The following is an 18,014-nucleotide window of genomic DNA, read 5'->3' as shown; positions in this document are numbered from 1 at the left end:
AATACAGAATTAAAAAGAAACCCTTCAGCATATACTTGGAAATGGTACCTGCTGTGTTGTAGGAATGTCAATGTTATGTGCTTTTAATTCAGCTCGAAGCTGAGCCTCTTTTAATTTTGCTTCTTCAACTTGGCCTGAAATAATAAATAAAACCAATTGCATTCATTTATGATAATTCACATAGTCTTTTTAAGTTATTGTTTTTATCTTTTTTACCACTTAAATGACTTGATGCTAAAATGAGTGGTTCTTAAAACATAAACTAAAATATCACTCATATTTAATACATAAGAAAAAGAAAAGCAGTGTAAGAGGAAAACATTATATTTCAAACTCCAAATTATTCAAGGTAATTTTTGTTTTGTTTTGTTTTGGGGGGGTCACACTCGGCAGTGCTCATAGGTTACTCAAGGTTCTATGCTCAGCAATCGCTCCTGGCAGGCTCAGGGGGTTATATGGGATGACGGGATTCGAACCACTATCCTGCATGCAAGGCAAACACCTTACCTCCATGTTATTTCTCTGGCCCCAAGGTAATTTATTTTTACCTAATCTATATAGGAATTCATTACTTACATTTACCTCATAGAAAAGTTTCACAAATTATGGTACACAAATGATGTACTATCTCATAATCTTTTTTAGATTATTGACCTTATATAAATGACAGTACTTTCATGTTTGCAGAACAAATTCATTAGTTAATAAATCGAACTAGTAATTAATTATGTAAAAAACATTAAACTAAATACCCATAGCAAAAAAGAGATGATAAAAAGCTAAGTAGCGATCTTAAGAGTAAGTAAACATTATTAAAAATTGTGGCATTCTGTATATACTTCAGTACCATTGAGTGTTATATTATCTCCAAAGTGTGACATATTACAGTTATTTTTAAAAAACTACAGACATGTAGGCAAACAGACTTTAACAAAATAATTAAACTAGAACTCATTCATGACACTCATCTATTATCTTTCAACAGAAGTTGGAGTTAGATATAAATACTAGGCTAAAATTACATTTCAGATGCATATTTCTAATCTAGTCTCAAATGAAGGAATAGTTCATCTTCAGATCAAACAGAATGAATATAAAGTATCATTACTTTTCTGTAGTTTTATACTTTAGTTGCAGTCCAATGTCTATTTCAGAATTCCAATCTTCTGCTTCACCACTGTTCAAAGCACAATTTTTTATTACCTCTAAATTCAAAATGACTTACACTTCATTTCATCAACAAGCTGTTTGCTGGCTTCAAATAAACTTCTATACATAATAATAGACTTAGACAATTGGTCCTTTTCTTTGGTAAGTGCTGCCATTTGCTGCTGCTTCTTGACATCTAAGAGAGAACATTCAGATAATCAAAAATTTTGCAAAAAAAGAAAAAAAAAAGTCAGAACATGACTAGAAACTAATAGCACCAAATTAATGAGGAGCAAAAGAAGGCAACCCAAAATAGAACTAGTAAAGTTGAATGCTTTGTTTAAGAAACTTACCGTTGTAAAACATAAATGGTAGCATATATGATTCTAATTTTTTTGGTAGAGCTGGTAACCGTGGCTCAAATATAATAAAGTACTCAGTACTATCCTTCCCAGGACTGTTTTCTGCCAGCACTAGATTCTATAAAGAAAAACACATTAAGAAAAACAAGACTTAAAAAGGTATTTGTCAAAGCATTAGTGTTCTATATCTCACTGCACTGTTTTCCAATAAGTAGCAAATTCTAAAGTTAAAGGCACTGATTAGCCTTGAGGTTCATTAAACACTCATGAGTGAATCACCATCAACAGAGACAGATAACTTTTACTTTTTCCTATTAGTCCTATCAATAAATAATTTATGCAGAAATTATGTACAATGGACATCTACAAGTAACTTCTCCTTCAGATCAGAAATCACCAGTGGCAACTGCTCTTGATCGGAGAAACATCTTGATTCCAACCTTTTAAGCTAAAGCAGTATGGAACAAACAAAGTAAAAGTTATAAAAACAATCAGAAACACTCAAAGCCCAAAGCTGCGTTTAAGTTACACACAGCTGTTAGCATGGAATTAGACCCACTGCTCCCAGGTGACGAAACAAAAGGTCTTTAAAAGCTCTAAAGATTTGTGTATCTCAAACTATATTTTCCTTAATACAAAACTATTGATATAATTTAAGATCAAGCTATATAATTCAAATATATATAATTATATATCATATATAATTAACATACAAATGAAATTATAATCTAATTTTTTTAAAAAAGGAGTCTTGGAGAGAATATTTGCTAACTGTTTTGCCTTTTGAATGGAGAAATCAAAATTTGAAGTCTAAGTCAAAATATTGTAAACAATGAGCAAAATTTTATATGTAATAGCTAACATTGTTTTTCCCAAAGAAAACAGAATACAAGTTATGAGGTAAAACAATTCCAATTCCACTTGGCTTCTGAAAGCTGTCATAGGAATGCAAATACATAAAAATAAAGAACTATTTGCATGGAAAACAAAACAAAACAAAACCCCCTCAGATTCAGCGATTTGCTTTTGGCAGTCTTGACTTGATCAATTCAGGTGAATGTAGAAATACCAATTTTAAAAATCTACACAAAGTATAGGTATATTATATAAAGCCCATCCTAGTAATGATCACTTACGGTAAATACCTTTTAGTTACCATATCAATGAAGAGAAGTTAACTTTACTATATAATGACAATTATTGTATCATTATTATGTTGATATATTACTATATTAATACAACTAATAAAGTATCTTTTAATACTTATTTGTTTCCTAAACCAGATGAGAAATAGAATGACTAGTTAAAACAGCTTAATAGGTAGTATCAAATTTCTCTTCAAACAGCTGTATCTATTTAACCTTTTCCCATTAGTGTATATGAATATCCAGGTCCCTGGTGCTAGCTAACATAATATCACTTTTCCCTAGATGATGGGATAAAAATAGCCAATGATTATTAACTAGCTAACTTTTAACTAGCACTTCCCTTATTAGTACTCAGATCAGATTTCTTGTTTATTGGTCATTTATACTCTTCATTAACTGTCTTCACAAGTTCTCTGACCATTAATTTTTCTTCTACATTATTATAAATTTTAAGAACTTTCTTTAGGTTTTAAAAACACATTCAGCAAATTAATCCTCTATTGTGTATATCTATATAATACATTGTGATATGTATACAGCAATGTCTCTAATTTTTATTTTTCCTCTTACTATAGTCACATAATGAAATCTCCATTAAATCATCATTTACTATTAACTTCTTACAATTCTGCTTAATGTACACTTACAGTATATAGTTGAATTTGGGGTCAGCTAAATTATAATATTTCCCTTTATGTCAAAATTAGACATTCCTATCTTAGAAGATTTAGAGTTTGTAATATCTGATGTAAAGCTTATCAAAATAAAGGGATACACAAAACATGAGAAATGAAGAGAATAAAGTCTAAAAATAATACCCAAACATAAATAGAAATTTGTTATATAAAAAAATGGGCAGATGTGTATCGAAATGGAATTCAGAAACTTCAGAAATTCTTTCAGGTTAGGTAAATAAAGACAGAAATTTAACAATATAATTAACTTTAAAAATTCCACTATTTGGGCCCGGAGAGATAGCACAGTGGTGTTTGTCTTGCAAGCAGCCGATCCAGGACCAAAGGTGGTTGGTTCGAATCCTGGTGTCCCATATGGTCCCCCGTGCCTGCCAGGAGCTATTTCTGAGCAGATAGCCAGGAGTAACCCCTGAGCAACGCTGGGTGTGACCCCCCCCAAAAAAAAATTCCACTATTTACAAATCAGATTCCAGGGTCCTCTCTGCTGTCCCAGGCTTATGTAAAGAGCCAAGTATGACGTGAGACTTTTCTGCTTATTCAATTATATTAGGAACCTCTAGTGGAAAACATATGCAAGACAAAGTTTAGATTCTCTTTGAAGTTCCAGAAGCATATTTTATTTTTATTTTTTTTTTGGGGGGGGGTTTGGGCCACACCCGGTAATGCTCAGGAGTTACTCCTGGCTATGTGCTCAGAAGTCGCTCCTGGCTTGGGGGACCATATGGGAAACCGGGGGATCGAACCGTGGTCTGTCCAAGGCTAGCGCAGGCAAGGCAGGCACCTTACCTCTAGCGCCACCGCCCGGCCCCTCCAGAAGCATATTTTAAGTGCCCATATTATCCCAAGAACCATGTACACACAGCATTAGAATCTTCAAGTCAAGGTGGGAAAACAGGGAAAGGAGACATAGGTCAATAGAAAAACCAAACCACACCAAAAAAAATCAAAGTGGGCTAGGTGTATATATTCTTTCAACACAAATACTTAGTTGTCCAGCATGTGACTTTCATTACCTAATTCTTATTAGGGTAAAAGAACAATTTACCTTTCACTATAATAAAAACAAAAACAAAAAAAATGTGAATTTAAGTAGCAACTAACATGTGGATACAATAGAACAGAAAGCCTTGCAACTTTAAGAACTGTTATGACTAGCAATTTCTTAAGAAAATAATTAGATAATAGTGAAAAGAATATACTTTTTTGGGGCCGGAGCAATAGCACGGTGGTAGGGCATTTGCCTTGCATGTGGCCAACACAGGACAGATGGTGATTCGAATCCTGGCATCCCGTATGGTCCCTCAAGCCTGCCAGGAGTGACTTCTGAGCACAGAGCCAGGAGTAAACCCTGAACACTGCCAGGTGTGACCCCCACAGAAACAAACAAAAAAAAACACAAGAAGAATATACTTCTCACTACATATGAAAATGCTGAAAGAAGCATTGTTGATTGGGACAGACCCAGGTTCGATCCTCAGCATCCCATATGGTCCCCTGAGCCTGCTAAGAGTGATCTTTCATTTTTTTTTTTTTTGGTCACACCTAGTGATGCTCAGTGGTTACTCATGGCTATGCACTCAGAAATTATTCCTGGCTTGGGGGGATCATATGGGATGCTGAGGGCTGGGAGATTGAACTGCCGTCTGTCATAAGTCAGCACGTGCAAGGCAAACATCCGACAGCATGCACTCCAGGAGCGATTTCTGAGTGCAGGGCCAGGAGTAAACCCTGAGCGCCACCGGGTGTGACCCCAAAGCTAAAAAAATAATAAAAGAATTGAGCAAATCAATATGATCATAAATATGGTATATATTTACATAGTTACTGGTGAGAAAATGTATTAAAATATCTTAAAATTAAAATATAATTTTTTTCTTGTGGTTCTGGAGTCCTAACTCATGTCTTCCACATGTACGACATGCACTCTACCCTCTATCATAGAATCAAATCCCTGGCCCTAATTTGTTTGTTTGTTTTTGGGCCACACCCAGTGACTCTCAGGTGTAACTCCTGGGTATGTGCTCAGAAATCGCTCCTGGCTTGGGGGACCATATGGGATCAAACCGAGGTCCATCCTAGTCTAGCACGCGCAAGGCATGGCTTGTGCCACCGCTCTGGCCCTGTGGCCCTAAATATTTTTACAAAGGCAAAGTTCAAGGAAATTTATGAAATTTAACAAGCTATCAAGATTCCCCCAGAATAACCAAATAATTATTAGAATATTATGGACCATAGGAGATGTAGCTCAGCAGTACAGCATTTGCTTTGCATGTCAGGTATAATGCTTTGGGTTTGAACCCAAGAACTCCCTCCCCACCAAATCAATCTGGAGCAGAGTGGGGGAGGGTGTAAGAGGATGGCTCAATAGTTTGGGACTCATTCTTTGCAAGCAAGACACACAGGTTTGATCCCTGTCATGAAATATCTCCCACGCATCAATGGAGTGACTCTGCAGCAAAAAGCTATGAAACAGTCCCTGAAAACTTTAGTTTGGGTGTGCCCCACCCCAAAAGAAGTTTATCACTGTGAACATTTTAAGTAAAGTAATTCCTATTTCAGGAAAAAATAATTATTGGTGAAAACTAGTTATGTGCGCACTTTACCTGAGTGGTACTTCACTGTTCTATCCAAACAATGACTGTGGTTTAGTGAAACAAAGATACCACAGATGTTAAAAGATGACCAGAGGCAGAAAAACTATTCACCAGTAAAGAAAGAAGGTGACTCTGGGTTCACTTTTTTAATAGTCTCAAGCAAAAATTAGAAAGTATTTCATTATATTTCCACTTAATGCAACAATTAAACATTCTCATAGGTATATATACAAAAGAACAAATATTGAATATTGTGGTTATTATAGAAAATTTTCCACCAAAGACCAAAGAAAGAAATTACCGTGATTAATGCAGAACCTTTCACAAAGGGGAACTCAAGTGTCCTAACTTTGCCAATAAAGAGTGGCGTGTCATGATCCTCCTCGTTAGAACCTTTGATGGTTGCTACCACGGTGCCAACCAGATCAATTCCAGTTTGATTGTTGTAGTCATCCTTCAACAAGAGAGAGCAATTATTCGTAGAACTACTAAAATGATTAAGTCTAAATAATGATATAAATCATCTGAGGGATTGAAACCTGATACCTGGCATGTATTTATGAAGTCCCAACTATTAAAATATCCACTCCTTCCTTCTCAAAGCAAATAATTCAGTTCTCAAAGTCATACTCCACAACAGGAAATAATTTCAGAATCATAAACAAGCCAGAAATTTTCTTCCATCTAATATGATAGTTTCTAACTTTATTAAAAGAATCTCAGTTTGGGGACAGAGAGATAGCACAGCGGTAGGGCATATGCCTTGCACATGGCCAGCCTGGGATGGACATGGATTCGATCCCCCGCACCCCATATGGTGCAGGAGCCTGCCAGCAGCGACTTATGAGTGCTGAGCCAGGAATAACCTGAGTGCTGCTGGGTGTGGCCCAAAAACCAACAACCAAAAAAATTCTCAGTTTAAGATTTTTTTTTTTGTTTTGGTTTTTGGGCCACACCCGGTGGTGCTCAGGGGTGACTCCTGGCTGTCTACTCAGAAATAGCTCCTGGCAGGCACGGGGGACCATATGGGACACCGGGATTCGAACCAACCACCTTAGGTCCTGGATTGGCTGCTTGCAAGGCAAATGCCTCTGTGCTATCTCTACGGGCCCTGTTTTTGGTTTTTGGGCCACACCCAGTGATGCTCATGGGTTACTCCTGGCTATGCGCTCAGAAATCACCCCTGACTTGGGGGACCACCATATGGGACGCTGGGGGATCAAACCCTGGTCTGTCCTAGACTAGAACACGTAAAGCAGACACTTTACCTCTAGTGCTATGGCTCCAGCCCTCAGTTTAAGATTTTGCAGGGCCTGGGGATATTCATGTATTATTGACTATTCCTGGCTTTCACTCAGGAATTATACCTGGTTGTACTTGGAAGATGATAAGGGATGCCAGAAACAACCTAGGCTGACCCTGCCCAAGGCAAGATCTTAGTTGTACTATCTTTCTAGATACAATTTTTCCCCATTATATGATTTTAGGATCTACTGACTGATGGGAGAGAAGTTTAGAGGACTCATTTGTCTAAAATGGGTAAATATATTATAAAAAGAAATTAATACCCCACCAGCTAAATTTTGAAGGATGAAGCCCTGCTATTATGTACGTTACTACGTTAAAATGCTGAGCGATTCCTCTGCTGATTTCTCTAGGAAAGTTTGAACAGCTCTCTTTGATCAGTCGGCAGAGCAGTTCTCTTAAAATAATTATTTATGGGCTGGAGAAATAGTACATCAGGCAGGTTCTGTGCTGTACAGTGGCTGAGAGAGTTTTGATCCTGGGAACCCCATACTTTCTCGAGTCCACCAGGAGTAAGAACTGAGTACTACTGGGTGTGCCATCCCAAGCTATTTAATTACTTCCTTCGATCCTCAGTGAAATGGGCATTAAAAATCTATTTACTGGGGCTGGAGTGATAATATACCAAGTAGAAAGCCTAACTTGATGTAGCTAGCTGATCGGGGTTGAATTCCCAGCACCCTGTATGACACCCCCCCCCCCCCAAGCCATGCCAAGATTGATTACCTGAGCAGAGCCAAATGTAAGCCCTGAGCAGCCCCACATGTGGTCCAAATTAACAAAACAAGACAAAAAATCAATTTACTTCACAGATGAGAAAGGGGGCTAAAGGTATTAGAAAAGGGAGACATATTTCTGAGGCAATCTACTTAGAATTTGTTTTAGAGCCACCCCAGGCAGTGATCAGGACTGAATCAAGGTTGGCTACATGCAGGTAAGTGCCTCACCTCAATGTACTATCTTGCTGGTCCACTATTTGAATTTTATGTACCTTTGCATTCAATATAAAGGCATTTATCTATAAGTATTTCATGTAAATATATTTTCTCTCATGTCAAACAGAATAATCAAAATGTTATTCAACAATTAGTTTGCATCCTATAATGAGACCATTTTTCTTTATATTCTTTGTAATTTCTACATTACCGTGATATTAAGATGTAAGTCTTTGACCAAGGTTCTACTGGCAACTGAGCGAACATTTGAAACAGCTGGTGTAGCTGGTTGAATTTCAGGAACTAACTTCACAGGTTTATTTGGCAAAACATCAATTATAATCTTAAAAAAAAACAAGAGGCACACTGATTAATAACGTATTATGCTGTAGTATGAGTATGAAGAAACAAGTATCATATTATCTGATCTATAAAACGACTCCCTCCTTTTCCTGTTAAAACAGGGTTTGGGCTATATTCGCCGAATAAGACTACCTCTCTTTTAACACACACCAAATGGAAATTAAAAAGCGTAAGAGAAAAAGGTTAACAGTATATGTTTAATAAAGCTAGACTTTGGAGTGCCAACAATCATTTTACATTTGTCATTTGTAGTGAGTGTGATTTTTTTTTTTTTTTTTTTTTGGTTTTTGGGTCACACCCGGCAGTGCTCAGGGTTTACTCCTGGCTCTAGGCTCAGAAATTGCCCCTGGCAGGCACGGGGGACCATATGGGATGCCCAGATTCGAACCAAGACCTTCTGCATGCAAGGCAAACGTCCTGTCTCCATGCTATCTCTCTCTCCGGCCCTGTGACTGTGATTTTTTAATTGTGATCTACAGTGAGAGCAGGGAGAGGGTGCTCCTCCAAGAGCAGCTATCTGGGGTGCAGTGATTAATAGGACAGCCAGAGGGAGATAGAGCTCCTCCTCTATGTTCCATAAAAACTGAACAGAGGACTGAGCACCAGAAAGCCGCATACCCTGCGGCCGGATGAGATGCAGCACTCAGTAACTCAGCTCCTCTGTGTGCCCTGAAAGATGAATCAGGACAAGCGAATGAATGATGACGCCTGGCAGCTGGATGGGATGTGTCAATAAGAGGGGGCAGATCACTCGTCCCTGAAGCTGGAGAAAGTTTCAGCATCCAGTATTCTGGCATTTAAGATGACCCCGGACTTTTTTGGGGGGGGGGTTAGGGGGTTTGGGCCACACCTGGCGGTGTTCAGGGGCTACTCCTGGCTATCTGCTCAGAAATAGCTCCTGGCAGGCACAGGGGACCATATGGGATGCCGGGATTCAAACCAACCACCTTAGGTCCTGGGTCGGCTGCTTACAAGGCAAACGCAGCTGTGTTTTATCTCCGGCCCCTGATCCCCGACTTTTAAGAAGCTTTTTGTGGGTTAAAATGTTGTCTTATAAGCTGGAAAATATGGTATATTCTAAATAAAATATATTTCCATTAACATCTTAAAATCCATCAACCTACTTGACAAAATTCAGGAAAAATGGTCTGAAATTCATTTCAGAATGTCAAATTTGATCTAACAACAAATTTAAGGGCCTTAAAAACATTAAAAAATAATTTGTTACACAAACAATAATGAACAGAGATGATGTATGTTAAAAATGATTTTCAATTTTTTTAAATCTAGAATTCTTTTTTTTTGTTTGTTATGGGCCACACCAAGTGACAATCAGAGATTACATCTAGCAATGGCTTTAGGGGACCATATGAGATGCCGGGAATCACACCCAGGTCCGTCCTGGCCAGCCACATGCAAAGCAAACATCCTACTATTGTGCTATTGCTCTGGCCCCTTTATCTAGAATTCTGTGAAAAATTATCATGTATGTATGTATTGGTAACAGGAACAACTTTACCCATGATTTGCATTAAAATGCTGATAAAAATCTGACATAAAGATATGGAAAAGTAACTTTACCCATGATTTGCATTAAAATGCTGATAAAACTCTGACATAAAGATATGGAAAAGTAACTTTAATATCAGATTTAAGGTCAAATAAATGAACCCAATTTACAAATTTTCTAACGCTGCTGAAAGTGATATTTACACCTGGCATTCAATAATTAATTCAATTTTAAACAAAACATTTCAATCCCAAACCAAGTAAGAAAAGGTACAACCAAGTTTATATATAAAGAGAGTAAAGCAACAAACCTGTTCACTATAAAGAATATTTGCTTTATCCATCATAAAACTAAACTGGACACAGTAGGTCCCCACTTTGTTAGGAATTGCTTTATCCCTAAGTGAGAAAGAGAAAATTATTGGAAAATTTTAAAGGCAAATAATAGTCAAATAATGAGCAATTTGATTCCTTCCAGAAGTAATAAATAAGAGAATTACTATTATTAAAACTCATTTGCATTCAACAATTGTTTCCTGCAATATTAGGCTTAATCCTAAAACCTCTAACTTGGATATTCTTCCATAAAACCAGGTTCTGGATATGTAAAAATTTTAAGAGAAATTTAAGTTGATGAAGCAGTGAATAACAAAAAATTACATGTCAAGTGAATGTGGCTTCATTTTATTTTTTCTTTCTTTTTAGGTGGGGGGAACCCACAACTGGGGGCACTCAGCGGTTATTTCTGGCTCTGCGACCATATGGGATACTGGGGATCAAACCTGCCTGTCCTGGGTCAGCCACATGCAAGGCAAACACCTTACCATTATGCTACCACTCCAGCCCCACACCCACATTTTAAATTGCTAACTCAGTTTTATATTTCACAACTAATAGATTATAATGATTTTATTTTGCTGATCTTTCAAATAGTATAATAGATATAAGGCATCTGCTAATTCAATTACTGATAAATCTGTAAACAATTTTTTTTTTTTTTGTTTTTGGGCCAACCCAGCGACGCTCAGGGGTTACTACTGGCTATGCACTCAGTAATCGCTCCTGGCTTGGGGGACCATATGGGATGCTGGGGATCAAACCATGGTCTGTCTTAGGTTAGCACGTGCAAGGCAAATGCCCTACCGCTTGCACCACCACTCCGGCCCCGTGCAAACAATTTTTTAACTTTAGATTTGATACACCCAAACTAATCGGTTAATTTCTAAAAGGGGGGCTTTGTAGTTTCAAAGTATTGGCATAAATGACAGTAAAAGTACATGTCTTTGAATAATCAACTGATATGAAATTCAAGCACTGTAAAATATATATAATTTAGGAGATAACTGTTTAAACTTTCATTAAACCATCTATTTTTCCAAGTGGAAAATTTTTCTTTTGTGTGTGGTAGAAGGGTTTGAATCCAAAGTCTGACACATCCAAGAAAGAGATTTTAGTATTGAGCCATATCCCCAATCCCAAGAAATCACTTCTTTATAAAGTTCTAGTAAAGAATTAAAACCAGGGGCCAGAGTGGTGGTGACCTAGGACTGATCATGGTTTGATCCCCTCAGCGTCCCATATGGTCCCCCAAACCAGGAGCGATTTCTGAGTGCATAGCCAGAAGAAACCCCTGAGCGTCACTGGGTGTGCCCCCAACACACAAATTAAATAACACCTATGTGGGGTTTTTTATGCCAAAGAGACCACCATATTAAAAAGACAGTCTTTGAAGATATCTGACTGGTAACAAGCAAAAGAAACAATGATCTCAGCAGAGCCTAAGCAGAGACCCTTAGCAAGTGAGAGTCACATCTAAGACTGCAATATTACTGAGAACATACCCTTTGAGTACAAGAAAACCTAAGGATTTAAGTTGGGGCTGGAGTAATAGCCCAGCAGTAGGGTGTTTGCCTTGCATGCAGCCGATCCAGGACGAACCTGGGTTTGATCCCCAGCACACCATAAGGTCCCTTGAGCCTGCCAGGAGCAATTCCTGAGCACAGAAAGCCAGGAGTAACCCCTGAGCGCCGCCAAGTATGGCCCAGAAACCAAAAACAAAAAAAACAAAAAAACACCCAACAAAACAAAACAAACAAACAAACAACCACAAGGGGCTGGAGAGATAGTATGGAGGTAAGGTATTTGCCTTTCATGCAGAAGGTTGGTGGTTTGAATCCTGACATCCCATATGGTCCCCTGAGCCTGCCAGGAGTGATTTCTGAACAAAGAGCCAGGAGTAACCCCTGAGCGCTGCCGGGTGTGACCCAAAATCCCCCCCCCCAAAAAACAAAAACAAATAAACAAGATTTAAGTTAAAACAAAAAAAGTCGGGGCCGGCGAGGTGGCGCTAGAGGTAAGGTGTCTGCCTTGCAAGCACTAGCCAAGGAAGGACCGCGGTTCGATACCTCGGCGTCCAATATGGTCCCCCAAAGCCAGCGGCAATTTCTGAGTGCTTAGCCAGGAGTAACCCCTGAGCATCAAATGGGTGTGGCCCGAAAAAAAAAACCTAAAAAAACAAAAACAAAAACAAAAAAATACCCCAAAAAAGTCAATGCCAGGTTCTTAAGGAGCAGTAGACCAATGTATTCAACAACATCCACAATCTTTCCCCCAGCCCCACTTCTGGAACATACCTTATGAGTAGAATAAAACCTAAAGAGGATTTAATAAAGCAAACAAACAGGCAATGCCAGGTTCCTAAAGAGCAGTAGATCAATGTACTCAGAATATCACGTGCACACACACAAGCTCCAAAATATCCCTCTCCTCTCCCCTCTCTCCCCTGTGAATCAGGAGTAAACTCATGGCCCCAAAGTCAAAAGAGAAAAGTAAAACAGAAAAAATAAACCTAAGAATCTTATATACAGCTAAAAGCATTCTTCAGGAAGACAGGACAAATTAAGACTTTTCTGGGTGGTAGGTGGTGAGGGTGTTTTTAAGAGCAATCTTGGTAGTGCTCAGGGTTTTCTCCTGACTTTGTACTCAGAAATCACTCTTACTGGGCTCAGAGAACCTGGAATCAAAGCTGGGTCAGCTGTGTGCAAAACAAATGCTCTATCCACTGCACTAATGCTTCAACCACAAAATAAAGGCCCTTTCAGATAAACAACAGTTAAGGCCTAACCTAGAAGAAATGCTACTGTATCTAGCCTAGAAGAAATAGTTAATTTAGGGCTGCAGATAGGGCTCAGATAAGGCTGATTTATGTATGAGTGACTGGGCTCAATCCTCATACCACAAAATAATAAAATAGAAACAGTGCTCTGCCCAGCTTTGCCGCAAGTCTGAACCCCTATTGGCTAGACAAGCTTGAATCGCTGGGGGGAGCTGCTGAGCGCCCGAGTCTGATTTACCTCCCAAGTCTGCAAAGCCCTGTGGGACCAGAGGGACTTCCTACCACAAGGCTAAATTGTAGAATCTGGAACTGCCCTTTGGAAACTGCCTCTCTGAGGCGTGAAGAAGCAGTGGTTCCCCAGTTTTGCACGTGTGAGGCACTGGATTCAACCCATGGCATCCAAAGGGGAATCTTCCCGAGTTTGCTAACTACCCAACACCCAAGTTATAAGAAAGATTGATGAATGGGAAGATACTATGACCAAGAATGATTACACTAGGAGATAGATCAGGAGAGACTGAGCGCTCCTGGTGGGTGCAGGGACCATATAGGATGCCAGGATTAAGCCCAGGTCAGCTATATGCAAGGTCCTACCTGCTGTACTATTGTTCTGGTTCTATTTGCCCTCTCTGAATAGAGTCACACATTTTCCAGGTCCTACAAGCCCTGGGAGTCCAGAAAGAAGCAGACAACAAGTGGTAAAGATGTAGTCTCAGCCCTGAGTGTGAAAAGATCGATGATGCTGGCTGGGGCAGGACCACAGCTGATACCACTAGAATGGGCTTGAATTTGTGGGTGCAGATGCTGTAGGGCTCACGCAGAGAGGCACAGTAAGGAAGTTATCAACAGTAGCCATAGGAAGGATGGAGAGGTGACAAAGGATGGACAGGTGACAAAGGGAGGAGAGGGCTGGAGAGCTAGTACAGGGGAAAGGTACTGGGTTCGATCATTGGCATCTCATATGGTCCAGAGTCTGATAGGACTGATTCCTGAATACAGAGTCAAGAGTTACCTCTGGGCACCATGGAATGTGATCCAAAAACCAAAAATAATTTTTTCAAAAAACTGAATATCATAGAAATGAATCTTAGAACCAAACCATTTCCCAAATTACAAAGTATAGGTTCAGAATAGACAAAATTTGAATCATATAGCTAAACTATAAAAGTAATTCTGCCTTTAAAAAACTTTGTAAAACCTTAAAATTAGAAGTTTCCTATATTATAAAATAGCTGATTACATAACGTAATTATCTTCGTGTTAACAAATGTGAAATCTAGTATAATGAACTTCCTCAAAACCATTTTACAAAACTTACAATTAAACAAAACATTTGCATATTTTGTATGTATACAAAGCTTTTTCTCAAATTTCCTAAAAAGTAATCATGATGCCAACATTTTAAATTCAACAGTATTTTTTTTTTTTTTTTGGTTTTTCGGGCCACACCCGTTAGATGCTCAGGGGTTACTCCTGGCTACGTGCTCAGAAATTGCCCCTGGCTTGGGGGGACCATATGGGACACCGGGGGATCGAACCGTGGTCCTTTCGAACCGTGGTCCTTTCCTTGGCTAGCGCTTGCAAGGCAGACACCTTACCTCTAGCGCCACCTCGCCGGCCCCAGTATTTTTTCTTAACTGAGCAAATGTTACCATAGCTAAGTATTGCTAAGAATGTTTCACTTTGTAATAAACACAAAAATAAACATTTGAAAATTACCTGAAGTAAAAGCAACCATCTTCCTTGTCATCTTTTACTTTATTGCAATTAAATATTTCTGCCTAGAAAAGTAAGAAGGAAAGGGGAGAGAGAGGAAGAAAATTTAACATAGCACTTTTACAGAAAAAATTGTATCACACTTATGTGTGAATCCAGATCACAGATTTTTGGGGCCATATCCAGTGACACTCAGGGGTTACTCCTAGCTATGTGCTCAGAAATCGCTCCTTGCTTGGTGGACCATATGGGACGCCAGGGGATTGAGCCGAGCACGTGCAAGGCGAATGCCCTATTGCTTGCGCCACCACTCCAGCCTCACATGTAGTTTTAAAAACAACCCACTGTCCTTCTGCATGCAAGGCAAACACCCTACCTCCATGCTATCTCTCTGGCTCTTCAAACATTAATTTTACATGATTTACTAAACTAGGGGTTGTTTTTACGTTTGGCTTTTTGTACCACGTGCTTAGAAAACGCTCCTGGTGGTGCACAAGTGAGTAATGTGGTGCTAGTGACTGAATCCAGATACCGTAGCCACTGGGTTAATTTTCTAATCATGTGCAAGGGAAGGAGTGTCTGTGTGCACACTAGCCACTGAGTTCTCTCCCCCACCCAAACTGCATATTTATATTTAGTTTAAGTAAAACAAGTTATTTTTAACTTCAGAGATACTCTCAATGACTCACATTTGGTGGAGGTCGGCTTCCACTGTTAGACAGCTTCCACAATTTCATGGAAATACGTGCTGGATTAATACTCTTAATGATGCTCTCATCTTCAGAAATAACAGTAATCATAAAATCTGTCAGGTGAACATTAATGTATTTTGTCTCAAGTTCAATGGATAGATTTGATTAATAATTTTATGACTTAAACCCTATTTCTTTTTTTTTTTTTTTTTTTTTTTGTTTTTGGGCCACACCCGGTAACGCTCAGGGGTTACTCCTGGCTATGCGCTCAGAAGTTGCTCCTGGCTTGGGGGACCATATGGGACGCCGGGGGATCGAACTGTGGTCCGTCCAAGGCTAGCGCAGGCAAGGCAGGCACCTTACCTCTTGCGCCACCGCCCGGCCCCTAAACCCTATTTCTTATTTAAAGGTTAAGAAAATTCTGATAAGGAAAATGAAACTACTATACGCAATATTTTTCAAGTCTGTCTATACACACAAATTGAATTAGTGTGACTTATCCATTTATATGTGAGCTTTCAGTTTATTCTTCACCATTTAAGGAGGGGGTGAGAAAAGACATAACTAAGTCAAATACCCTTTAACTGCCATTCAAAATGTGAATTACTCACCAGTGAAAACATCTCCTGCTACAAATAAAACATCTTTATCATATTTCACATTGAGGCGAACAGGTTTTTCAGGGTCTGGAAGAATCATTAACTTAATTTTTGGTCCATCTATGGCAATCTTGTTATAGATGGCTTTAACCTGTATAGTATGTTCTCCTCTAATAGAAATAAAAGAGGGAGAGACATGTTCAGTTGTAACCTAAAAATTCTGAGATAATTTATGCAAAAAAACGAATAATTTAAGAGTCCTCTTCTGTTCAGTTTTAACTCCTACGTAGTAGTAAATAGAACACTAAGTTATTACACTATAACAAGTGATAGAAAAGTCATTATTTATGACACCAAAAACTATCAAACTTTTTGGCTCTTACCTAGGGGCATAAACACTGAACACTCCCAAATTAGCCCTGCCCTTTTCATCTGTTTTATGCTGTTGGTTTGAAGGAGTGAGCTAGAAATGAAACAAAACAAAATGATCAGAAAATTCTAGAGATCAAATTCCTTTTCACTATTACAATGATCTTTTTCCTTTATGACTAAAACATTTTATTTGTACATTTCTAAAACCTAAAATTTTCAATTATGAACTAGTTGGAGTAACATGTAATCACATAATTCAGAGAATAATAACTGACCTTAATAAATCATATTAATTTTAATATATATCAGTTTACTTGTAGAATTATAGCTCCACTGTTTGATAACACTGATAAATCAAGCAAAATTTGTTTATACAAAGACTGAAGGTGTATTTCAAAATTGATATGGTGGGTTGGGAATGAGAGAAAGAGTAAACACATACAGTTAATTTATGTCATTTCTATGCTCACTGTATATTTTGCTTTTCTCTTCACATTTACTCAGATGTTTACATCTCTGCTGCAATCAGGTGTAAATATCTAATCACTGGTTAAAAGATTATCTCAGCCTTTTGCAGATGTTTCTTTAGAAATTAGAATTAGATGCTCGTGGGGGTAGAAAATAATCTTCTGGGAGCAAATATTAAGAAAAAGTTCAATATTGGAACACAGTCAAATAGTTACAAATTGCTCCATTATAAGCTTCTAAATTGTCGACTTCCTTAAAATAATCAAATAATAATAATAATCAAAATAATCGTGAAAAATATTTAGAGTAATTCAGTAGTAATAATTATTATCAATAATTGTTATCAAGAGGAAATATAATACCTAAAGACATTATGAAAAGTGGAAACCAGACCTTTAAGGAAAAATGACTTAAAACTGTTTAAACCTACCTTTAAGCAATTATCTTTTGTGATAGTTATTTTAACCTGTGGTACAGGTGCTGGGTTATCCCATTGATCACAAAGCTGAACAATGAGAGGATTCTGCAGTTCTCTTCCATTAATCACTGGAATGGACTAAAACAGTTATAAATTATTTTTCATTTTAAAATTTTTCAGTCATACCAGCATTGCTCAGGTTTTACTCTTGGCCTGAACTCAGGAATTACTCCTAGTTGGGGCACACATAGGATGCCAGGGTTATGGAACTTGGGTTGGCTGTGTGAAAGGTAAATGCCTTAACTGTTGCACTGTCTCTCTGAACCCAAATGTAAATATTTAATAAACACTAAAACATGGGTCAAATTGCTAGCTGCATACTTCTGAAACAAATTTACTGTTTCAAACAAATTTACTCTAATTACAAATGCCCTTTCAGCAATGAACCTGAAAATTAATTATACTGTCACAAATGATAGTCCTCATAGAAATGATAAAGAATCTGCTAAAAGAGAACATTTGACATACTAGTTTCTAACAGATTCAGAACAATTTCAATGAAAACAGAACTTTA

General features: G+C 38.1%; 1 protein-coding gene across 1 annotated transcript in view; it reads right to left on the bottom strand.

The window, feature by feature from the left end:
* Nucleotides 1-18,014, bottom strand: part of SMCHD1 (structural maintenance of chromosomes flexible hinge domain containing 1) — a 126,555-nt gene that overhangs the window by 14,492 nt on the left and 94,049 nt on the right. The window contains exons 30-40 of the mRNA XM_049770910.1: nt 17,453-17,578; nt 16,566-16,645; nt 16,195-16,352; nt 15,581-15,696; nt 14,895-14,956; nt 10,372-10,459; nt 8,400-8,531; nt 6,250-6,402; nt 1,503-1,629; nt 1,226-1,345; nt 49-134 (exon numbers count right to left, since the gene is read on the bottom strand). Coding sequence (XP_049626867.1) covers nt 49-134; nt 1,226-1,345; nt 1,503-1,629; nt 6,250-6,402; nt 8,400-8,531; nt 10,372-10,459; nt 14,895-14,956; nt 15,581-15,696; nt 16,195-16,352; nt 16,566-16,645; nt 17,453-17,578 — 1,248 coding nt within the window. The remainder of the gene's footprint in view (nt 1-48; nt 135-1,225; nt 1,346-1,502; nt 1,630-6,249; nt 6,403-8,399; nt 8,532-10,371; nt 10,460-14,894; nt 14,957-15,580; nt 15,697-16,194; nt 16,353-16,565; nt 16,646-17,452; nt 17,579-18,014) is intronic.

Source organism: Suncus etruscus, chromosome 3, assembly GCF_024139225.1.
Source record: "Suncus etruscus isolate mSunEtr1 chromosome 3, mSunEtr1.pri.cur, whole genome shotgun sequence".
Taxonomy (NCBI): domain Eukaryota; kingdom Metazoa; phylum Chordata; class Mammalia; order Eulipotyphla; family Soricidae; genus Suncus; species Suncus etruscus.
This window is presented reverse-complemented; position numbering and strand designations above follow the sequence as displayed.